At 35.4% G+C, this 25,201-nt stretch overlaps 1 protein-coding gene across 4 annotated transcripts in view; it reads right to left on the bottom strand.

The window, feature by feature from the left end:
* LOC104368696 (sodium channel protein type 2 subunit alpha) overlaps positions 1–25,201 on the bottom strand; it is a 77,005-nt gene that overhangs the window by 41,968 nt on the left and 9,836 nt on the right. For 2 of the 4 annotated variants that reach the window (XM_033007874.2, XM_033007873.2), the window contains exons 2-13: positions 20,403–20,719; positions 16,680–16,798; positions 15,691–15,780; positions 14,045–14,173; positions 13,441–13,532; positions 12,049–12,321; positions 11,687–11,750; positions 10,672–10,813; positions 10,313–10,519; positions 7,177–7,476; positions 2,226–2,573; positions 387–519 (exon numbers count right to left, since the gene is read on the bottom strand). In XM_033007874.2, the coding sequence (XP_032863765.2) occupies positions 387–519; positions 2,226–2,573; positions 7,177–7,476; positions 10,313–10,519; positions 10,672–10,813; positions 11,687–11,750; positions 12,049–12,321; positions 13,441–13,532; positions 14,045–14,173; positions 15,691–15,780; positions 16,680–16,798; positions 20,403–20,669 (2,164 nt within the window). In that variant the 5' untranslated portion in view covers positions 20,670–20,719. Of the gene's footprint in view, positions 1–386; positions 520–2,225; positions 2,574–7,176; positions 7,477–10,312; positions 10,520–10,671; positions 10,814–11,686; positions 11,751–12,048; positions 12,322–13,252; positions 13,345–13,440; positions 13,533–14,044; positions 14,174–15,690; positions 15,781–16,679; positions 16,799–20,402; positions 20,720–25,201 lie in introns of all 4 variants that reach the window. The other 2 variants (XM_033007872.2, XM_042784142.1) reach the window with 1 other exon arrangement.

The following is a 25,201-nucleotide window of genomic DNA, read 5'->3' on the forward strand; positions in this document are numbered from 1 at the left end:
CTTGTATTTTAAGTCTAAAGGCACATCACTGCCTTTATCATAGCAATTTCTGTGTATCTTAATTGATTTTTCCTATTGATGTCTTATAGGAAGAAAATCCCTGTATTCTCTGTTCAGGGCTCTCGCATTCCCCTAGCTATGATTATTTTTTTTTGTTAGTCCACTCAATAGAGTAATATTTTGGAAGGTGTCATGAAAAATAAATGGCTAAGCATTTAGAATGTGTAAATGGTCTTAGAAATGCTCAAAAACCTTTTCTATCTGATGTTCAGAGATTTCACATGTCCAGTTTTACAGTTACAAAAGAAATTATGTAAATAATTGCTCTGTACATGTAGTTATCAGAAATTCACTGAACTGCCTGTCAGATAAAATGCATACATTACCTTCCATTGTATTTGTAAGTATGCTGGCTATACTCATTGCTCTTTGTCTTGCAGCAGAATCTTCCAGCATTTCCATGGAAATTTGATAGGAACTCAGTCTTCTTTTTCTTATTTCTGTTTCTGTAGGGGTGCCCTGTAAATGAAATACTGAGGAATTAAACCATCCTTTTAAACAGCCAGTTAACAATATTTACTGTATAAATATTGTAGTGATAATCAAAATCAGCCTTGAGCAGCATACTAGACTTACTACAAGTAATCAAGTGGGGAACACAATAGCAAGCCAATGTGGGATCAAAGGTGGTTTTCATTTAAATGAATGAGTGAACAAAATTTTTGCTAGGTATTTTTTTTGCTAGTGATTATTATTATTCTTTCAAGAAAAAATGATCAAAGTTGAAACCTGTCATCTTAATTTCCAGCAGCTAGTCATGTTAAATAATGAAAGTGCAAGTACAGAAAGAAATGAACTATTACTTAAGAAAGTAACTTTGATACAAGAAACATGAATATAATTTTAAGAATTACTTATCTCTCTGCATTCCTAACCTGATGAACGTGGTTTAAAAAGTTTACATGAGAAAAAAATCACATCCCATTTAATATTTCTTCTACATAGGTCTCACCCACTGCAATGCTCATACAGCATTTTTTATATATTCTTGCAATGAATATGCAAGTAGTCTCTGTATGGCTTCTAATTATCTTTTCAAAGCAGTAATACCTGGCTCTGATTTAAATGTGGCTAACGTGTCACTAATTTGTAGCATGTAGGTGTCCTTACAGTTGCTTTGCTTTTCTTCTGGAGTGTGGCCTAGGGATCTAAACAAGGGAGTGAGATAAAAAAGTTTCAAAATCTTGGTTCGTGCTCTACCACTGATTCTGTGATTCTATTATTCTGTCTCCATCCACAAAAAGAATAAAACATTTGCAGAAATCATAAGGGATTTCAAGGTTATCTTAGTATCAAGATGAAAAAAAACATTTGTGGGCATTCACTAGTAATATTTCTTTAGAGAAAATTCTTGAGTTAAGTGGCTAAATCCTTTTTCAAGTGAATGTATTTCTGAAATAGAACTCTATACACATATCCCCTGAGGTAATCTGATTGAATTTCCAGTATGGAGGTCTACATCAAGACAGGAGAGAAACAAAAAGAAATGTGTAATAGTAATAATGAAATCTCAATAGTTATTTATTATGAAAATATTTTCCAGGTTAAATACAGTGCCAATATAGCCACCAAAATACCATACCGAATCCATATTAAAATAATATGTATGAAATTATGTATGCTTTTTTGAAAGTTTGAAAGAACATCTTATCTTACAGAAGTCTGTAACTGAGTCTGAAATGTAACATACTTGCAAAGGTATATAGGAATTGTATATATTATTCTCATGAAAGTTATGAGAAAATTTTCTTCAAGATAAATTCTGTAAGGGGTATTTCTATTAAATGTCATGGAAATAGTAACTGCATTCTGCTTCATTTTTCAGGTGCTTTCCTATATATATTTCCAAGTTATAGTCTCAGTTATGTATCAAATGTCTACCTTCATTGATGAGGTAAAACTATATACAAATTTTCAAAATTGAATTTAAAATTTTTTCTTTCTACGTGCAGATCTCTTGCTGAAGGCAAGGAGAATATAATGTTTCACCAAGACTCAGAGACAGGAGGTTAAGGACTTTTTTTCCCTTATGTTTTGTTATTTAGAAACTATTGCAAGTTATTTCTCACAGTTCTAAGAAATGAAAAGGCATACAGAGGTGAGCCGTAAGAAAAAATTCCAAGCCTGAACCAAACTGTAATAATTACTGGTTCATTTATAATTACCTCTGGCATAAGCTGACCAGTAGGTGAAGTTAGAGTGGAAGGTCCTCCAACCAAGGAAACAACTCCATTGCAATCCACAGTGCTGTGCATCTTCCCATTTACTGGAAGGGCTGGTACCATTCTAGATGACACACTCGCCTGACTAATATTACTGTTGCGCCGTTCTCCATGTCGATTTGGAACAAAGAGAGAATCTCTTCTGCTCTCATTGTCTTCAAGAGTGCTGTGCTCATCATCAGCAAAGTCATTTTCAGATCCTACATCCTTTGCACGACCTCTGAAACTGAAAATGCTTGTTTTGCTGTTGCGCCTTGGTGAGAACAGGGAGCCACGAATGCTTAGCAAAGACTGTAAAAGATTTAAAACAAACCAAAACAAAACAGCATTAAAACTGAAATTCTAAATTCCTGCCTTTTCAAATAATAGTTTCAGTGCTGGTGGAAAGATAGTCACTTTTTTCTTCAATAGTATCAGTGTGTTCATTATGGGAATGTGCTCATTAGGGGACCTGAAGTAGAGGGGAAGAATTCTTTTTAAGGTAATATAGAAGGACTGAGGAAAAGTTGTGCAGAAGAAATAAGTAAGGTTAGGCAGTTTTGAGCAAAGAAGGCAGGATGAATTGGTATGGACCCATGAATGTGCTGTTCTCAACATCACTATCAAGGTTTTGCAGGTATTTATCTTTTATTCCTCCTTCTATTAAAGGACAGAGCTAAAAATACTGTACTTTTCTTTCCTTCTTTATCTGCTGGATTCCGAGGGGTAACAACTAATAATGCTCACCAATCGTTATCTTCTATTCTATTATTTCTATTTGCTAGAGCAAGAAGTGGTACTAAGGTATCAAATTCAGTCTAAGTTGATGTGAAGAACTTGTCTGCCCTCTTCACAATAGGCTCAATAGTGTGGAAATAACATATGCAGTACTCTAAAACTAGAAGGCAGAGGCAACAGCTTGGATAAACTCTAGAGGTACAGTGTGAACATGACTAGCAGCACTCTTGGGCATAGCACTCCAGGGGCTATAACAGGCTGCACACCTACCAGAAGGTACCACTTGGCCATCAGGCAGCTCAAAGCAAGTATTCACCAGGGACACAGTTACCTAAAGATATCCTCTTACAAATGAGAAAAATAAGTCAGTGGTTGTTGGTAATTCATCTTTTAATTACAGTAGAAGCTAGTTAATGGAATGTTCTTCTCCCTTGCTAAATATTTTATTAACAGCATTCATGAATAAATAAAATGAGTACTAATTGTGGAAAAAAGAAACCTTGCATTAAGCTTGCTTCAATTCTGCATTTCTACAAATTTTTGCATCTTGGTATATCAAAAGCCTGGTTTTAGATGATTTTCAATTCTTCACTTGTTTTGCAGGTGGAAAGTGCTCATATATAATATCATTGGTTTGTATCCCAGGATAATTAAAGTGAAAGTGAAAACAGAACTGTAACATATTAACACTGTGAAAATCAAACACTGATTATATACATATATCAATCTATATGTACCTCTGTATATACATACTCAGATTGATACATACACACACATAATGTGTGTGCTGAGCTGGAAGTACTGCCTGTTATAAAGGCTGTCAGGGTTTTACCATTATGAGATGTATCTTTTTCTGCTTTTACAGCTATACCAAATTTTAATAATTTGGGCTGAAATTTTCTATGCTGGCTGTCAGCCTCAGGCTGAGTTACTTGAAGAATGTCAGCCAAATGGTTTTGCTAGCCCATTTATGTAAACTTGGCTGGAGAAAAAGTGCTGTTTTGCTTATGCTGAAAGATAATTTTATCTAAAAAAAAGCTCTAGCTGCTATAGAACATGACACTGAATTCTGACAAAGTGGTAAACTAATTACTCCACCCTTTGTACATTTCTTTGTAAAAGTATTTGGCCAACCTACAGTCCTTCAAAAAATTACATGCTTACTAGGTTTTGTCTGACTACCACTGCTACCCTTGTTTTTTAGAGAATGTTTCCATGGCTGCTATGTTTGGTTTGTAGTCCAATCTTTCCAATATGTGCTATCACGCTCTAAGCATAGCTAAACGGATCAGGCCCCTCAGGGATTTGGGAGGAGTAATTCCTGCTCTGCAAATCCCTGCTGGATTGAGACAAAAGATACAAACCAAAATGTCTGCAATTCTAACACTTGTAGAGACAGAAATATATGTGTCTACATGCTCCTGGAAAGTAAGGTCTGAAAGGAAAGCTTGGGTTTTCTTGCAGGCTACATCATTCATTTGCACATGGAATATTGTGTCAAAGGACAAAACCTCTACAGGGGCCAAGTGGGCAGATTATCTACCTTTACCATTCTACTGCACTGTTTCAGGCTTTGCCACCCTGTTTCACCAGGGAGCAACTGCATGGCTAACAAGACAAACCAGCTTTTCCTTCACCAGTTCTACTGCCTGTAATCCTTCTGCTCTTGTGGCAGCTCAGTTTTACACCAGTTATATGCAGGAAACATTTACCCCAAAGCATTTTTACAACTGCAAAAACAATTACCAAGACAGTCTTTAATTAATAAATTATCCTCAACTAGATTATTTGCTTGATACAAGTCTTTTTGTATTTTAAAATTTTAAATTAATTTTAAAAGAATTTATTTGATGGTCACTTATTTCCTTCCTGCTGTGTAATTCATGACATCTCCAGATGAGCTGTTTCCTGTCTATTGTACTATTTCCTTCTTTTCTTTCAAATCTAAGACATATACAATATTTGTTTTCACTTGATTTTAATGAACTTTAATTATTTATTCTGCAAAATGAATTCATATTTAATTTTAATGTTATCAAAAGTCATTTGAAATGCCTGCTTTCCTAAGCTGCTTAAGTTTCTGTGGAAGTTTCACAGTTCTTGACAATTGACAAGATGAAAGCTTTCTGAGAGTTTCAGAGTATGAACAAATATGTGCAACACTATTTTACTGTAGTCATGGATTTGATGGATGGACCACTCAGCGAATAAGGAATTGGCTGAATGGTCACACTCAGAGAGTTGCAGTCAATGGTTCCAAGTGGAGACCAGTGACAAGTGGCATTCCACAGGAGTCAGTGTTTGGGCCAGTGCTGTTTAACATCTTTGTTGGAGACATGGACAGTAGGACTGAGCTTACCCTCAGCAAGTTTGCCAGTGACACTCAAGCTGTGTGTAGTGGTTGATGTGCTGGAGGGAAGGGATGCCATCCAGAGGAACCTGGACAGGCTGGAGAGGTGGGTCAGTGCAAACCTCATGAAATTCAACAAAGCCAAGTGCAAGGTCCTGCACATGGGTCAAGGCAATCCCAAGCACAAATCGAGGCTGGATGATGACTGGACTGAGAGCAGCCTTGCAGAGAAGGACTTGGGGGCAGAAGTGGATGGAAAACTGACCATGAGCCAGGAATGTGAGCTCACAGCCCAGAAAGCCAACTGTATCCTGGGCTGCATCAAGAGAAATGTGGTCAGCAGGCCAAGGGAGGGGATTCTTCCCCTCTACTCTGTTCTCATGAGACCCCTTTGCAGTATTGTGCCCAGTTCTGGAGCCCCCAACATAAGAAGGACATGGACCTGCTTGAGTGGGTCCAGAGGAGGCCATGAAGATAACTGGGGGCTGGAGCACCTCCCTTGTGTGGACAGGCAGAGAGAGCTGGGGTTGTTCAGCATGGAGAAGAGAAGGCTCTGGAGAGACCTTCTAGTGGCCTTCCAGCGGCTACAGGAAAGGTGGGGAGGGACTCATTATCAGGGATTCTAGTGACAGAACATGCAGTAATGGCTTTAAACTGAAAGAGGGCAGATTTAGGTTAGATAGAAGGAAGAAATTCTTTACTGTGATGATGGTGAGGCACTGGCACAGGTTGCCCAGAGAAGCTGTGGCTGTCCCCTCCCTGGAAGGGTTCAAGCCCAGGTTGGACGGGGCTTTGAGCAGCCTGGTCTGGTGGAAGGTGTCCCTGCCCATGGCAGGGGGGCTGGAACTGGATGATCATTAAGGTCACTTCCAACCCAAATCATTCTATGGTTATAAGATATATTGCAGTATGAAGTATTTCTACCACTGAAACTCATTTGAGTGTGTAAACTGACACACTTGATATGAACTTTAAGTAGGATAAACATTGTTAGTTAAATATGGGTAGTATTGGTAGGTGAATGTCATCTATTGGCAGAGACTAGACATGATCATTTTTAAGAGATGCCTTCTGAGTGATTTTTCTACAAATACCATAACTATGTGTAGACTCGAAATAAGCAAAGGTATCCTTAAGCAATGAAAGAGATCCTTTGATTTCAGGGTGTAGAGCTTTGAAGTTTGGACTGAGCGATTCCCAGAGGTCCTTCCTAAATATTTTCTTCTATGATTGCAATGATTCTCCATCTTGTATAATGAATTTCTAATGAAAAAGAACAGTATGACTAAATTCTTACAAATGTATGCCCACAGATCTGCAGATAGTTTGTCTTTATCGTGGAGTACTAGAGCTACTTCTCTCACTATCTACCATTTAAAGAATCTAATTAAGGTAAACAACAGAAAGTAATGGTAGTATGGAATTTCCTATGTAGGGTATTTTTATGATGTGGTCTTCTAAAAAAACCCACGTATTTGTATAGTTTTGAAATGGATGCAGAGCAGAGAACCTATGGTTGATTAATGCAAATATATGAGTACTAATCAAAAAGTCTTTGATTGTTTCTCCAATCTACCAGATATATCTTCAGAAATACATTTTCAGAAATGTTTAATTAAGTTTACAATTTTCCTTTGTATGTTCTTTTTATCCCTTTGCTAATAAAATAGGTCAAACCATATCAAACTGTAATACTGTTAACAGTAATCCTACTGGCTTTTTCCTTCACTCACCTTTTACATAACTTCCAATATGTAAAGCTGCTGTAATATCAGTCAAAACCAAATTAGAGTAGACGTACATGATTTAATAAAAAGTGTGCTATACCTGGTGAGGAGATGTGAACTTTTTTTCATGTGTCAGTTGACTTCCTTCTGTGGAGAAGCGAAAACTTTTCCTTCTGATACTGTCTTCTGACTCAGACTTGGGGAACTTATCAGTATCTCCTTTGTCCTCTGCTTCAGACATTTCTTTCTGTCTTCTTTTTTTCCTTCTGTTTCTTCTTTCTTTAGCACTCTTTGAGCTCAACTTTGATGCTTCTGAAGAACTTTCCAGGAGTTCTCCTAACCCCCCTACACCACTGAAATCTCTTGATGCAACTGAAGCTGCTGCTACTGCTGCTGTGGCCTGTCAGGTTACAAAGCAAGTTGTTTTTAGTAGGCCAAAAATGAAAAATTTTATAGGCTTTTATAAAATGTTTTTACTATCACTGTGGTAATACTGCTGGTCGTACACCCTTGAGTATACAAATATACACAAACAGATTGAACTAAAGAAACTACTGAGCTCCTCATTGTTTAGCAGCATGAGCTACTGGAAGCATCAACTTCAGCAGAACAATAGTGCCACTATTCCTTAAAGACTTGTTGCACAAGACACTGGTCTAAAGTTAAGGTAGTCAGAAAAATATAAACATGGTGCTTTTTCATATATTACATATATTTTCATATATTTCAGACCTGCTTCCCCATTTTCTCTCTAAAAAAGCCCCACATCATGCTCTAATTCAGCTGATCACTTCTGAGTCCTTGCAGAGAAAACTAATCCCTAACATCCACCATATGAGTTAACATATCATAATCTGATTAGAAGCCTGAAAGTAGTTGAATCCAGCCTTTCCTCACTGTCTTCACAGCAAGGACAGTCCCCTTCACATTACTTCCTACCCTCACTGGCAACAGGCACACCCTCTAGACATGTCTTCAAGCCCTGCCTCACTCTTCATGTTTCCCCCCTCCCAGATTTCCCACTGTAACAACATTCTAGGTCTTTGCTGTAGATACACAAAGCTACACTTATTGCCTGTTGGTGCTGCATCCAGAGAGAAGAAAAAGTTTATATTTATTCTCTGATGGGAGGGAATGAAGTAACTTACTGAAGAGAAGAGCCATCCCAAAAATCAGGACCAGTATCTTCAACTACAGTGGTTAGCCTACCTGATTTCGTTCATTAAGGAAACTGGTTCATTTAGTCATCAAATAAAGGAAAGATTGAGTGTGTCCAGTACTCTTTCTAGAAAGAACTGTCAGGGAAATTACTGTGAAATTCTGCAGTGGAAAATATGTTTGGGAAGATGGTAGGATGCTGTGAGATTACAAAAAAGGGTGATGTGGTAAATGGCTAGAGACTAGGGTCATATAAAAAAATTACTCATAATTATCTGGAAAAACATATTATATTCAATGCCAAGTATTTCAGGAATGATGAAATATCTCTCTACAGCAGGAAAGGATAGTTTAAAAGCTCATAGTATGAATTAATGGCTTTCTGCACCACAGTATACAACCCATGCTATGCAAGTTGACTTGATACAGACTTTTTCTGATAAGTGGAGTATTAATATGATTCTGAAACGTTTAACAATTAAAAAAAGTGATACTCAAAATTTTGTCATACTTGTTTCAGAATATCATCCTTCAAATGCTCTTAACAGAAACAAAAGCACCAAATGCAGAGTCTTCACCCATCTACTTCATAATACTAACACCAAAGCTCAAACAAGTGGAGCAATCCGAAGACCGCTGTGATGACTTAGCTTTGTGGGTGAATGGGTTCAGTGTCAAGGGAGTGCACAGATGGGTCCCACACATTTCCATCTCATCAACCAATTCAGCAGCTCAGTGTTCCACCTTGTAATGCATACTTTCTTCTAATATTTTCATGTACAAAAGGGATCTTGACTGAATTGAGTGCTCATTCATTTAAAAAAAGTAATGACTTTCTGGAGCCTTTATCCAACCTTCCTTGTAGTCTGTTTCATATGGTTCTATTCTTCTTCCTAATTCTGGATCAGCTTAATCTCTGTCCACAATCTCACAGGCACACAAACACCTAGATGAGCCTCCTGATATCATTTAATATAATGTGATTTAGTGGCTTTCATGAATGAAAAAAAAATAAAATTAAAAAAGTACTCTTTGCTAATATTTAACTTATTTTAATTTGAATTTTGCAGGATTCTGCTTTTTCTTTAGTGATTTGGAAGTGATAAGGTTTAGTGACTAAAATAGAAATATGCTAATTAGATTTCACAGGTAATACATAAAACTTTCTTTTCAAGAAAAAGATGGAGAGTTTCACTTTCTATTAGCACTTTATAGAATCATTCTAACTTAGTGAAAGTAGCTGTAAAATACTCAAAACCTGTGGTTTCATAGACGATTCTAATTTTCTAGTATTTTATAAACATTGTCTTGTTGAAAATTACTGCATGACAGATGAAAAACAATAGAAAATCAGTCCAGAAATTAGACAGATGTCTGGCACATGGAGCTGAATTCCTGCATGTCTTTTACTTTGAAGCAGGAGAACCTCACACAAAAGTATCTATTAAAATGTCTTTTTCTCAGAAAACTTTAAATAATTTTCTTGTCTTTTCAAAAAAAAAAAAAGATTAAAAGAATTCTGAAGTAATACCTTTGTTATAAATATTGCTAGTCTGTTCTAATGATTTATAAACTTCTGATTGACTTCATTGTGCTTGAATTAGGGATATACTTAAATACGTTGCTGGATATAAACCTCAAACAACACTGGCTACTATCCTTCTCTCTATTTTCTGAATATTGAAGAAAACCATTAAGTACAGCAAGCCTCGCAATCTTCATTCAAACTGTAAACCAGAAGTAACATCACTAGGCTTTTTTCATGCTGTTCATAAGATCTGTAACGTAAAAGCATAATGAACTATGACTACTGAAAGTCAGGTTTCTAGGACAATCTTATCACAAGTATTTTACAGACTTTTGGTGAACTTACTAACATTCTTTTCTGTACCATTAGTTTACTTGTTTGATATTTTGATATCCTGATTTTGGCTATCTCTCTTTTATAACATGCGTGGTAAACAAGACTTTTTTCTTTCTGTAATTCATTGCACAATTTATACATGTTCTAATTCATAAAATTTATTATTCTTGCCTTACAAATAAGGCTGTTTGGAAAATATAATTTCCATCATTACCTGAGCTTCTTCTTGTTGCTTCTTCAGTTGTTCCAGCATCTGTTGAAATTCTGCCTCTTTCTGCTCTGCTTCTTCCATTGTTGCTTGATTCTGTTCTTCATAGGCCATGGCAACCACAGCCAAGATCAAGTTGATCAGATAGAAAGAGCCCAGAAAAATCACCAGAACAAAAAATATCATGTAGGTCTTCCCAGCAGCACGTAGTGTCTAGGGAGTAGAAAACATATCTATAGATTATTCCACCACTTATCTTTGTTACTGCAACAGCATTATGCTTTCAGCTCATGTACAAATAACCCTATTTATATAATTTTGTATGTCACCTACAGTTTAGTTTTTATATAATAAAAATTTCTTACCAGCTGATACAGGTTTTCCCAGAAGTCCTGAGTCATTAGCCGAAAGAGTGACAAAAAAGCCCAACTGAAGGTGTCAAAACTTGTGTAACCGTAGTTGGGATTTCTACCAGCTTTCACACATATATATCCCTCTGGACACTGCCTATGTGAAAACCAAGGAGGAGGTATTTAGTCATAACTTCTATTTCCTTTTAGAACATATTTATTATATTTTGGGGCAATATGCACTATTTTTCCACAGGAAATCCATGAATTATGATTAAATTAATTCAGAAAGAAAAAAAATCATAAGAAATAAACTAATAAGAGAGAAAATGAAAGATACCCTTTCCATCTGGTTGAAATGACCAGTTTAAATTCACCTCAGTTACATTTTGCAAATAGAATCTTTTTTCTAAATAAATAATTTCTTAGCAGAAATAATTGCTAGACTATTGTTAAGGTTACAGACAGATTAAACAATATTATTAGCTAAATCCAATTGTACTCTTAGGGATCTCCCACATAATGATGAGATTTTTTTTTTTAATAAGCTTCTTCACTGTTACAAGTTAGGTATTGGAGTTCAACTAACAATTCTAGGCTCATAACTGGGCACATGTGTATGACAGAATTTGATAGTAATGAAAAAGAGGCTTGAAAATAAAGATTCAGTCTTGAACTATGCAGTCACTACCATGCCGTCTTAATAGTTTACATATTCTCTCAGTTCTAACCTTTGCTTTCATCCTCTTTTCTTCTGTCAGTATATCTCCAAAATAGACTTTACAAGAGTTCAGATTTTATCATTAACACCAACAGAATTTTCCAATTAAGCAGGAAGAAAGGCTGTTAATGAGTATTTTGTTTAGCCAGATAGTGAAATACTTTGACTTAAGTAAGAAATCATTGTTTAGCAGCAAGACTCTATAAGTTCTGTAATGCTGCTAAATATGGAGTTGCAACTGCTATGGATAGGTTACATGTTATTGCTTTTTCTACAGAACATAACAGAGGATATTTGAAAGGGTCTTACCCCGCATCAGAGCTATTACCACAAAGTAGGGCATCTCTTTGTCCTTCCAAAATGTAAAAATGAGCTGTGTAGAAAGCATTAGAAGTACATGTAAATAAATCAAATGAACCTGAAAGTACTACAAAGTAAAAGAAAAGGAAATTGTAATAAAATCAAGGTGACTAGCTGATGATCACTTTGTAGTTTGTTTAGGAACCCTTCTGGTTATTGTACTTGTTTACTGTATGTATTTAATCTCTGTCAGTCAGTGACTGTAATCAGTTCTACATAAGGCAGAAATGTAAATCAGTGTTCTTTGATCACAAGTAGTTACATACTATAGCCACAAATATATTAAAAATTGTTATATCAGACATTCTTACTTTCATCCTCAATGTAATCCTTCCAGTTAAATGTGCTCACTGTCATATTAGCAAATGTACCATTTTCATCCATCGTGCTGTTAAAGTAGGAAATAACAGTTGTTTCAAAAGTAGAATTGTCTGGAGGCCACTGCAGGCATTTATTCCTCAAGTTGCCCATGAACAGCTGCAGCCCTATCAGTGCAAATACACTCAGACAAAACACAGTCAGGATCATTACGTCCGAGAGCTTCTTCACAGACTGAATTAGGGCTCCTACAATAGTCTTTAGGCCTGAAAAGAGAAAAGATCCATAGATTTATCAAAGACTATCTTTGTCCTTCCCTTATAATTAAGATGTCATGCAAACGCTTAAAAAGAAATTATTTTTTATTTTTCAAAATGTAAAGCTTCATGAGCAGCCTCAGAGCTTGTGAAGATGAATGAAAAGATTCCTTTTTATGAATATGCAATGTAGATATATTCCAATAAGTTGACTGCATAATGTTATTCTCAACCAGGAAATTTTATCAATCATGCTTTCCTGTTATAAATATATTCTTATTTCTTAATTTTTCTCTGCATTTAATATTCTTCAATACTTCAGTTTCCAGTTGATGTTAAATATGACTTCACAACAGTATGCAGTTAGAATGAGATTGAATTACAAGTAATTTTTAGAAATTTTTTTTAGATATTAAATAAAACTACAACAGTATGAAGATAGTATGATATAGAAGTGCAAGTAATTTTGAGTGAAAAAAATCATTTGCATTTGATAAAATTTCCTGTGCAATATTTATCTGCTTTTTGGTAGCATTTTTTGATTTTACTTGGTTGTCTTTACAACTAATGCTAATTTTAAGTGGTAAAATAAAGGAAAAAATTCAATATCAAGAAAGCCACAGCGCTAAAGCTTTTTTAATTTAAAAGAAACAACTTGTCTTAATAAAATGCAGAAAAACAAAGCAAAATAACCCATAGGCCTCATATTTTTTTTCATGCAACAATCTGTTAAACTCAAAGGCTGATTTTGCAAAATAAAAGAAGCTAATGCTGAAAAGGCAAAGAATCATAATCCAGGTTTATGATCCATGCCTTTTTTTTTGTTTTGTTTTGTTTTTTTTTGCAACACAAGCAGCAAACAGCAAGACTTATGCTCAAAAGAAGTGAATTCGACTTCAATGGAACGAAAGTCAGCCTCAGTGTTTAACCTAGCTCTCACCTGGAATGACTGATATTGTTTTCAAAGCTCGGAGAACTCTGAATGTTCTCAACGCTGAGACATTGCCCAGGTCCACAAACTCTGTCACATATCTGTAATAGGGGAGTTCACACACAAACACAATGACAGCACACAAATAACAGTTGGAGATACGAGGGGCCTAACACCTTACACCAACTACTTCTTACCTGGAATTACAGAAATAGTTTTCAAAGCTCTCAATACTCTGAAAGTTCGAAGAGCTGAAACATTGCCTAGGTTTACAAATTCTGTTACATACCTGTAGGATTAAATCACAGTTATTCAGAATTGAGGCAGAGCTTATACTAATTATGTGGGTCTTCAAAACCTCTGTGGCAATATTAGCAATCATACTTCAAAATTCACCTGTGTCATCAGTACACCTTGCTTTTATAATTATTTATTTTCATCAATTTTGCTTAAATTTAATTGAAGTGAAACTCATTGATTTTTATTAGAACAGCTAATTAAACTAATTAGCTTGTAATAGGACAGTGACATGAAGTCAAAGGGATGGCTTCCATTCTGGTGAGCAGAAAAACATAGGACATGAAATTAGTGTCCCTCAGCAGTAATTACACTAGTGGCTGACACTCTGTGCTGGCTTCTGCCATATTTTACTTTGATTTATGAGTACTAAAATGTGTGATACAGTGTCTAAACTTCACAGGTTGCAGAAATAAAATACTATTAAAATCAATATATTTATTATAATAATATTTGCCACTAATTTCATGCCCTAAAAGCTTAAAAAGTTCTTGAACCACTTACGCCATTAAAATGACACTGAAGTCAAGCCAGTTCCATGGGTCTCGCAGAAAAGTAAAACCTTCTAAGCAGAAGCCCCTTGCAAGAATTTTGATAAGTGATTCGAAGGTATAAATTCCAGTGAAAGTGTACCTGAAATGCATCAGAGCAGGAGTAATGGATTTTTGCATATTTATACTTAGAGATGGTGCCATTCTTTATCAAAGATGACTTACAAAAAAATGGGAAACAAAAAGTATTTAGAAGTGAGAGGAGGAAATCATTAACTTAACTTGTCCCAAACACTTAAGAATGTAATCCTTATCCAGATGAAATTTGAACCTGACCCATATATATAGTACTCATTTCCTAAAAGGTTGATTTAATCTCATTTTTTCTGCTTGAAAATAATTTCAGGCTCTAGCATTTACAGATACATTTCAGACTTTGATATTTATATGTACATTTTCTGGCACTCACAGGGCTGCCTCTTTGCTTGCATTCACAAATCAGGTAGATGTCTAAGTGCTATAAAAAATGAAATTTTTTTTATGTCAAAATCAGAGAGTTTTGTAAAAATCAATTCTGGATAATAACTATACTCATGCCTATAATACAGGTTTATTTCATAAATAATCATTAAATATAAGAAAGCATGCCCAGACTCTTATTCTTGAAGATATGGAGCAAGATTACCAATTTACCTGGTGTGGGAACAACCATCCATTTAAAAACATAGAACAGTCAGTTATAACCAGCATAATTCAGGGACTTCCTGAGACCCACGTGGGTCTGTGCAGACCTCCAGCATAAAGGAAATCTACCTACAGACCCTACTGCTCTCCTTTCAGACTCTCAGGAACTGCAACAAGCCATAGTCACTGTTGAGCATACTGAGAACGAGTGAATACTAGTGCAGTTTCTAAATATAGCTTTCAGAGTAAGATTCCTTAATGCACTGAAATAAATAAATAGAAATCAATAATGACTATTGGAGAATAGGAGGGAGTGAAATGACCACAAGTGGTTAGAAACACGTTTTTCATGAGTAGTTTTATTTCAAAGAAAACCATAATATTTCAAAGGAAAACCTGTATCTGTATTTTGTTAGAGAACAATCATGCAGGTGTAACCATGAACAAGAAAGAGAAACAGGGATACTTTGTGGTTTCCTTACTTCTGTCAGCTCTTTGTTACTCCTCAGGAGTTTGAGTTTCTTGTGGTTTGTGTGTTGTGGGTGCTTGCTGTGGCTGGCACTTGTGAGTTCACATCAGTGAGCCATGATGTGTCCCACTGTGCTAAGATCATGGATACTCAAGGAATATATGGCTGGCCTCATCAATGACATGCAACAATTCTACATGCATATTTGAAGTTCTGGAACTTCTTTTCCGATTTACAGTTCATTACACCCAAGGACAAGAGCTCATGTTCATACTTCACTGAAGTTCAAATATTCCTTAGACATATTTTTAAAGAGCAAGGCATTACTCTTTAAACCGTTTACGTTATCCAGGAGGAAACCAGAAAGATATTGATGATCTCATGGAATCTGATTCTTTAGGATTCTGGAGCAGCCCATTCTGGCATGCGACTTCTCATAAATGTTTCTCGTTTGGAGTCACAAAAACAAAGACATAAAACCAAAGAAGTAAAAATGGTTAACTTACTCTACATTCTTTGTCCAGTCTGGAGGGTTACTCATGGTCATAAATACACAGTTGGTCAAAATAGTGCACATGATAAGCATGCTGAATAATGTAGATTACAGTCAAGGCACTTAGGTCAAAAAAGTATGACAATTTTATAACACTGAAATAATTTATAATATTAAGTGTATAAAAATATGTACAAATAGTGTGACATTCTAAATAAAATCAGAAAATAAATCTTTGTGCATAATTTTATCTATTTTAAGTGGTATACCATCTGGCATGTTATGGTGCACTTGCTGTGAAGCAATATATTACTTTTATAATTATGGCAGGTTTAGGATTTAAATGAAACTTAAACACATCCTTAAGTCTGTAAAAATATGAAATGAGTACCCAAATATAATTACTCATTGAAGCCAGGGGTATCGTTCTAAAAGATCTCTAGGCAGAAGTTGGTTGTTTATGCCCAAGTTGTTCTTTGGACATGATTGAAATATATTTGAAAATATTCTCCTTTATTCTGACCTGGATCTTTTATAGGACACCTACCCCAATGCTGAAAACACAAAGCTGAAAAAGTATGCCTGAAAAAGCAGCTCTTTACTCACGCTCTTTTGTCCTTGCTAAGCCAGTCTAGTTCATGAATAGTACTACAGGTCTTGTTAAAAGTGTGACCTTACATATATTCAAGTGCAATGGTTTGTTACTAATTTGGCCTTAGCTGCAGGCCTTAGTATGGGATCAGGTCTCCTTTTGTATATAAAGCCTGATGTTTAAAATCTGATGGTTTTAGGTGGTTCAGTAGAGTATTCTCCAAGTAGGAATGAAGATCATACTGCAATTCACATGTGATATTGCTGCTTTTTACGTGTGATCAGTATATGTTTAGTTAGCATAGTACACCCACATGGACATAATTTGTATATCCATATAAAATATATTATTTCGGTAATTAAATATTTTGAAATGGCAGCCCTTAAATCAACATTAAGAAAAAAGGATATGAATGTACCAAAATCTTGATAGCAATTTTTCTGATGGGATTAAAAGGAGTTAAAATGTACAAGGCAGATGTGGCACTGAATCGGAAAATTGCCTTTCCTTTATTCAATACTATGAAAGTCTGCAAAAAAGAAATACAAAATTAAAATAGAGTGGTGACTACACAAATGTCTCTTCCTCTTTCTAAAAGATTCCATTCTCTACCTGAGAGGCTCAAGTTTCATTCTACTGTCTACTTGTAGTAGAAAAATAACTGATTTCTGTGAATACATTGGATTAAGTCTCCCACAGCCAATTCTCAAACTTGCTAAATTTCCCAGCATGTGGACTGAATTCTGATATTATTAAAATTGGTGGGACTTATCAGCACCAATGTCAATTTATTAATAATTGCAATAATTTCAATTTTATTTCTAACAAAGTCTTTGATTAATGTCTGAGTTTCAAATTAATCAAATACATTCTACCTTGTGAGCATACACAAACAAAACCAAACCAGCAAGATGGCAATTCTAAATGACAGTTTCATTTGAAACAAATACTTGACAGAATTATATACACATATACAGGATGACAAGGACAAACACCTGTCACTAAACAATTAACCATAATTTTAAAATAATTTTGCATTCATTTTAGATTTTTAAATGCTACCAGTATCAATTATACGTATCTTCTAAAAATGTATCTGTGAAAGAATAAAAGGATTAATAAATTGCCAGCTGACATCATTCTGAGCAGTCTGAGACAAATGTATGCCAGAACTTGGCATCCTATAAAAACAAATATTTTCTTGAAAAAAATGCTGTTTTCATTTGTAACAATATGCTCTTATTTGCCTTATATGTGAGCACCAAATTTAGGTAGCTATTATCTTTTAAAAATTTGACCTGATAAATTGATGGTTAGCATTCATTTCATTATGTTTCTTTTGGCAGTCATCGCCTAAGTGTTTTCATTTTTGTTCCAAGTGTATTTGTGTGAGTTTTACTTGCATCTTTTCTGCTGTTTGAAATTTCTTCAGGACATCACTATTCTTCATTCCCTTTGCTCTTTGTCGATGCTAATGGCTCTGCTTTGTGTTACCATAATACAGTCTTAAGCTCTCAGCAGAGCTATATAGTATCACTGTTCTCCATCTTGCTTTCCATTCTCTGTGAAAACTTGGATGTGATCAGAAAAATGCTTCCCCCTCCGTGGCCTTTACTACCTATCCAGTCTGCTCGCTCTGTGAGAGAAAGCAAACCTCTCTACAGTGGGAAAGAAATTAGGTAAAGGAGCGTTGCCAGTGCCTGTTCACAGAATAACATCAAGTGTAGCATTGAGGATGACAGAGAATGGACTCAATCTCATCAGCATTTCTCTCTGCCCTATAATCCTTCACCCAGCTAGAAATGCTAGAAGGATGTTGCCTGTCCCAAGGCCACTGCTGTAACAGAGCCTGAAGACAGACTACGATTCACGTAGGATTTTCTCTGTGTTGACAAGTTGATGATTAAGAGTAGTTTCTGCTATAAATAAACTGGAGGAGGGATGACTAATTCAAGTTCATCATTTGAGATGTCCATTTGTTTTCTGTTGAGCACGTTAGCCTGGTACATAACAAATACAGATGTCAGCTGTGACAAAAGATTCTGCAGTTTACTAATTACTCCTCTTATAGACTAACAAGTCCATCAGTAGTCTGAGTTTTTACACTTTTGTTCCAAAAATCTGACTACTTTTGTATCATTGCAGGTCAGTACTTCTCAGGTTTTCTGATGCTTCATTTGTAGAAGAATTGTTCAGAAAAAAATATTCCTGAACATTTTTTTGCAATTTTATTACTGATTTTTTTTTGTAGCTAATAAAGAAAATGTCTCAGTGCAGACAATTATATTGTAAATAAGAATCTGCATGGAACTGTTGATATAGCCACCAAAACCATATAAACAAAACTAATCCTTGGCAACACTGCTTCTCTGAGCTTTCCTTTCTTTAAAAATGTTAATATTTGTATTATCTACAGCACTGTTTACTTAACTTTGGTAACTATTAGGTTATGCAATTACATACGGATTCTGCTTTATTTTCTGTTCCTATTACTGAACCCATAATTTAAAAAAGTTTTGTGAACCAAAGGCAACTAGAAATTTAGCCATAAAATTGAGAGTACTATTGGCATGATTTTTCCTAACAAAGTAGTTTTCTTTACAGTTTAAGATATTTTATGTCTTTGGATTTTTATAATTGTTCAATGTCAAGTTTCTTATCTCAATGGCAGCCTAGAATGCTTCAAGCTGTCAGAGCAACAGTGTCCGTTTCATTCTCTGTTTCAGAGAGATGGGAAAAGATAATCACAAGCATTTGTCCATAAAACATCTTCCATATTTTTAAATTTAGGGTTATTATCCACAGCTTGATCTTCCTTCACTCTTTGTACCCACATCACTTCGCAAGTCTATCAGGAACTGAGAGAACATCTTGATGCTGATAAAGGAGCATGTAGAAATAAGCAGATAGAAAGTACAGAGGAGAACCTGCTCTTACTGTCAGCTGTACCTTTTACTAATCTGTGCAGGACATAAGGTATTTTTAACTGTTCCCAGGCTGAACTATTTCAGATCCTGGAGGAATTTAAGACAGTCTACAACTAGTATCAGCTATGCAGATATACTTGTTTGTTGCTTGTCTTTCTCTTAAATCATATAATGGTAGTCTGTTTCCAGATTGTATGCATCATTGCTACATGACCCAAACCCATATATTCTACAGCAGATTTTTAAAAGATGACTTTTAAAAAGGTTAAGGGGTAAACTTTCTACTTGAATGAATCTGTTTGAACTAGACGTTCTATCCCCAAGTCCCTGGCTTGTGGATTGTGTGAAAATGAGGACTTGGAATGACTGTGCAAATCAGAAGGGGAAGGTACACCTCTTTTAGAAGTTTACATTCTTCATGGAGCATGACTAAGCTGTTAACGGTACAGTTATGTTATAGCCTCACACATGTAACTCAGGCACATTATTTTTCTCTTACAACACATAACTCTTTGCTCTGCTGTTTCTGTATGAAAACTCTCAATTAGTCTTCAGAACAACAAAACTGTCTTTTTTCCTATTCTTTCCTCAAACCCCAGCTTTTCTGTGGTGTCTGTCACAGACTCCTAATTGACAGGTCTGCAGCAGAGATCTATCATAGCAGTCCCAAGCAGCTCAAGCAACAGTTTTCATTGTGGTGGTTTTATATGACCCCAGATTTACACAGTCTCTATATGCTGCATATATAGAGATAGAAATATTTTATACATACATATATAGGTATATGTTTACGTATGTTATATAGCTATGACAGAAACAAAGAATACAGTTACAGTCCTTTATTTCACTAACTTGGATAGATGCTCCCTGATTATCTACAACCATCTCCACTGAAAAACCACTCTTGGAAGACCTCATTTATCATATCTCGTTTTACTGCTACATTGAAATCAAAAAAAATCAGTCATGTTCTCAAGTTCAGGTAAGTTTAAGGAAGCTATATCTTCTTTACAATGAAGTAAATAACAAGTAACTCAATGGAAGTTGAAGGAGTCACCATATAGAAAAGCATAAATCAGTTCTGTTGAATGAAAAGATGTTTCTGTATATTTAGTGGCTTGATGGCTCTAACCACCATATTTTGTGATGAAACTTTTCTAGTGTAGAAAATTATATTCTATTTTGTGCAAAAGATTATTCACTCACTTTTCTGTTGATATAATATGGGTCCAGGTCTTCCAAAGGTTCAGACACCATTCCTGGAGGTATTTCACCATAAATAAATGGCAGTGTCTTTCCTGCCTCCAAGTCACTGTTTGGTTTTGGACCATTTTCGTCATCATCATCTGTGTGTTCTTGCTTGGGCTTTTTAGCTTTTTCTTCTGCAGAACGTTTTTCAATAGCTGCGAGAGAATCTCTAGTAAAATAGCGGAAGCTTTCAGGTCCTGGTGGTACCAACAGTGCCTGTGCCATGTTTTCATCCTGCAAATTTAATTACTTTTAGCCTCTTGCATAAGAATGACCTATAAAAGAAAATCAGATAATTTAGGAAAACTAGATTTTACCAAAAAAAAAAAAAAAAAACCCCAACATTTGCTCAGAACCCCTTTCCAGGCCTGAAATAGAAGCAGCATATTTCAAGGCTGAATGAAAGTTAAAAGCAACTGCTCAGAATTTATTTAGATATTTTATAAATTATTTTTCAGGTTTTTCCTTCTGATCTAGAAAAAGACACTACTACTGCCCACAAACACTGCTTTGCCTATGTCCTTAGACTCTCCCAGTCAGAGCAAAATACTGATACAAATGTTTTAACAGTGTATCTTGTTTTAACAGCAAGTATAAATTCATATTCTATGAGGTACTCTTGAAAACTGTAAACCTGTATTTTACTTGTTAATACATTTTATCCTCCCATACTTTTTTAAGTATCTGTAACCCAATTTTACAAACATAAATACTTTCACTAAACCAAAATGAAGGTTTTGTATGATAAATGCTGTTTAAATGACAGCAACTGAATTATGGGAGGAGCAGGCATAATTCTTTCTTATTGACAGTTTAATGTGCTGAAGGTTAATGTTAGATACCAAAGCAGGTTAGGTTGCATTTATTGACTGACTGTGAGCTGTGAAGCAAAACCACAGGACTTTTAAGTAAAAGTAAACAGGATATATAATCATGACTATGTGGAAAAAGAATGCTGCTCCTGTTTTTTTGCAAGGTAAGTGTCATAATAGTATTTCAGACTAAAACTAGTTTGAAACCTAAGACTCTGGTTCCTTATGGAACGCCTTTGGTGCCAGTGCTGAATGTTGTGGTCCCTGCTGCTTTTTCCTGCTCTCTGCACCAAACTCTCCACTTTGTAAAGCCCTGAAGTGCATCAGCTGAAAGTAATACTCTTATCTCTCTTCCAAGTTCTTCTGCAGCAGGACCAGTTGCTTAAACTGATGCACTGTACAGCACAGTGAGAAGTTTGGATGGTTGGAGGGAGGGAATGGCAGAAGGAAGACAGATCTAGTTAAGGAGCAGTGCCACCAAATAAGAAATGAATAGCCTTATTTGATGTCTACTTTGCAAAAGTTTATGGTATAGTGTAATAATAGTTTTAATTATGAAAATCAATTTTTAAGAGTGAGTTTCTGTGCCTGAAATGAATTCTAATTGTGTTTTCTTTACATGAAGCCATGTAGCCCTCTCTACGTTATTTCGCTATTGTGCAACATCTGTATTCTGGAGTTGTCATATCTAGATTTGAGACATAATATTGTGTTCATCTGTATTCATTCAATAGTCTTTCTCCTGAAGCTTCTTTCCTGTGTGGAGCAGTCTGTAGAAATCACACACACACACACGCAAAGTGCTACTGTAATGATCTTATGAAATAATGGACTACTTTTCAAATAACTCCCCAAAAATCAAATCCTGTATGAAGGTAGAGGGGGATGTTAAAACATGCTTTAAGAATCTACAATAGAAAACTGGAGGAAAGAAATTAAACTCTGTATTCCTAAATCTGAATTACCAATCCAGTGATGCTAGGTAAAACTGCTTCTGTGCCACCTCAAGTCTTTATCTCTGGAGTGGGTTCACAGCACAGCATCAGTGTGTACGATCAGCACTGAGGTCACCGAAATAATTTAGTCAGTAGATTATAGCACCAAGCACCTAAGTAACACAAGACTAGAACCAAGATACCTGATCATAAATCCATAACTAAAATGTATCGTAATGTAGACATGGAGAAAGCTTTTCTCAAGAAAGAGCCTGGATAACCATGAGTTAATGTAATGTGTAGAATAACAGAGATCTTGGAGGGGCTGGAGATACTGGTGTAGTATAACATAAAAATTAAATTGTTAAGCCAGCCAGAGTCACTAGCAGGATACCTTATGACATGTTGCTATACTAAAACTTCTGCTACAAATTTTGAGTTTGTACAAGATTGAAGCTTTTGCTGATTTTTTTTTTTAATTAATCTAACTCCCAGTTGTAAGGATCCTAAACTCAAAATTGTCCTTTATTTAGAACTAAAAGCACATGCCTTCTCTGGATGCAGTCCACACTCCTTTGGTCATTGCTTTTCCTTATCCAAGATTAATAAACTAAGATGTTTGAGGTTTCCCTTTGGTCTTTCTGAATAATTCATTTCTTTATTCCACATTTTACAGGTCTGTGATTCAAATTGTTGACCTAGGTGCCTTTTCTATGAAACTAGTCTTAAAAGGTGCACCACCTACAGTCATCAGTGGGTCTATTTTCTCTTTATAATTCACTGCATTTGGTTAGTCTGCTTTTCAATTGTTAACAGTTACAGTTATGAATGATGTAACAAAATACATTGTCCTCACTAGAAATATATGTATTTGTATTGCTAGAAGTCTACAAAGGGGCCAATGAATGTCAGGGAAAAGTAATATTAGCAGACTTGGGGTTTCACTGTATTTCTCAGACAGTCAGAACATGCTTTAAAAAAGTTTTCTTGATGAGTTGGAAACATTACTGGAGTCCTGCCTCCACTACTGTCTAGTGCAGTTATATCTTTCCTGGCTGCTGCTATTAAACAAGAAGGTTTTTCCTGTACTAAATATGCCCTAAGTGTTTTCACTCAGATTACAGAGTCTAATAGAACAACACACAAATATGTATTTGATTACTGTTGCTATAGATGCAGTAGTTTAATAGAGCAATGAAACAAAAGTAATTCTGTTCCCTGCACTAAACCCTGAACAAGCTCTTATCAACTCAAACTACCACTGTCATGACGACAAAAGAAGTACAGAGGGACTGCATGCAGGAAGTCTAAAGAAAGTAGTCATCTTAACTCCCTCTCTTAGTATTTCGGAAGTTGTTTTGCAAAATTCAGGTATTAGTTTTCTAGGAGTGAAGATAAGTTTAAGTTACCATGCTCTGATCAAATTCCAAATTTGGCAACGTTACATTCAATTTATCTTAAAACCAAAAGGATAAGTAAATGTTAGCTTGTTGTGAAAATGATCCAAAACGAAATATTTTTACTGAAATATCTCATGGCATTTGTGCACAGAGGCTAATTTCACAAAGAAAAACCTATCCCCTTATCTGCTGAAGTGCTTTGAAGTATTTTATTTACAGCTATAGTTTATTATCTTTTCATAACTGACATTGACCTTGTTTTTCCTGGCATCTTTACACTATTTTTTACTGCTTTAAAAATATTTGAATAAGAAACAGAGCTCCAAAAAGAAAAAAAAGCCCCAAAGAGTCACTGCTGTAATTCAAAGTGGTAAATGCAATGAAATGCAGAGTTAATTGATATATCTAAGGAGACAGCCAGTCAAAACCATCCATGGGTCCTAAGCCAGGGAATTGATTAATGTTTTTTCCACAAAAGTAGGTATTTTCAAGGAAAGAAGTGACTTCCTTAAAGCTGAAAACAGCCACCAGCATTTAACACCTGCTCAGAACCTGCCTCTTCTTTTAAACTGTAATCTACTAATTTAAACTATGATAATTTTTGTTTACAGGTCCAAACTGACTAATATGTAGGATTTGTTTTCTTTTCATCTATTTCTTCCAATATTTATCATGAAATGACCACCAGGTATTTACTAATAAAATTAATAAATCACAGAAGTCAAAAATACTTACTTGTTTTGAGAATGTGATATCAACTGGTAAGTGTATGTAACAGAAATAATATTTCCTTAATAAAACCTTACTTTGAAAGGATTTAGAATGGGGTGGTGATAAGTGGCTGAATATGAATTGCTAGTTCACATTGGCTGAAATGTTATTGAAGAACAGTAAATACAGGAAATACTAATGAATTAATACTAATGTGGTACTTCAGGGGTGATACATTTGATTTTATTTCACATCCTTAGTAATAACTTGCAGCAAGGTGTGAAAGCATGTTAACTAAATCTTAAGAACCCCAACCTCAAGAAAATAAATTACTGTAAGAGTCTTGAAATCTGGGTAGAATATAAAACATGAGGTTTAATCTGACTAATGAAAGACTAGGCAGGTGGGAAAACACTCAAAACAGATTAGATTAGAGACTGGAAAGCAATATCAAACCTGTCTGAAAGATGCAGAAGCTGCTTCTCAAGAGGATATCTTTGGACACTGCTCTCTCTCACCAAGACACTGCTATGGATAGTCTTTCCCACAACTTATTTGCCTGTTTGTGCTCACTGGCATTCCACATGCATCTCTTTACTTCCCTATATACCTCACTGCAACATTTGCTTTTGAATTAATTTGTTCCTATTTCTTCTCTCCTGCCTAGGAGTGGAACTAGTGGATTAAAATTCTTACATTGAGGCCAACATATGCTGTACCTAGTAAACTGGAGTAATCAAAAAGAGATAGGTTATGTAAAGAAAGAACCTGGATTCCTCAGATATGTATCTGCAAGTTGTAGAACCCCCAAAATAAACCGTTTGACCCATTTATTTATAAAAATTGACCAAAACCTCTAGGAATTCTTTAAATGCAGGCCTGCCTTAAATTTTCTTTAA

This window comes from Tyto alba, unplaced genomic scaffold (genome assembly GCF_018691265.1).
Source record: "Tyto alba isolate M040663 unplaced genomic scaffold, T.alba_DEE_v4.0 Super-Scaffold_7, whole genome shotgun sequence".
NCBI lineage: Eukaryota > Metazoa > Chordata > Aves > Strigiformes > Tytonidae > Tyto > Tyto alba.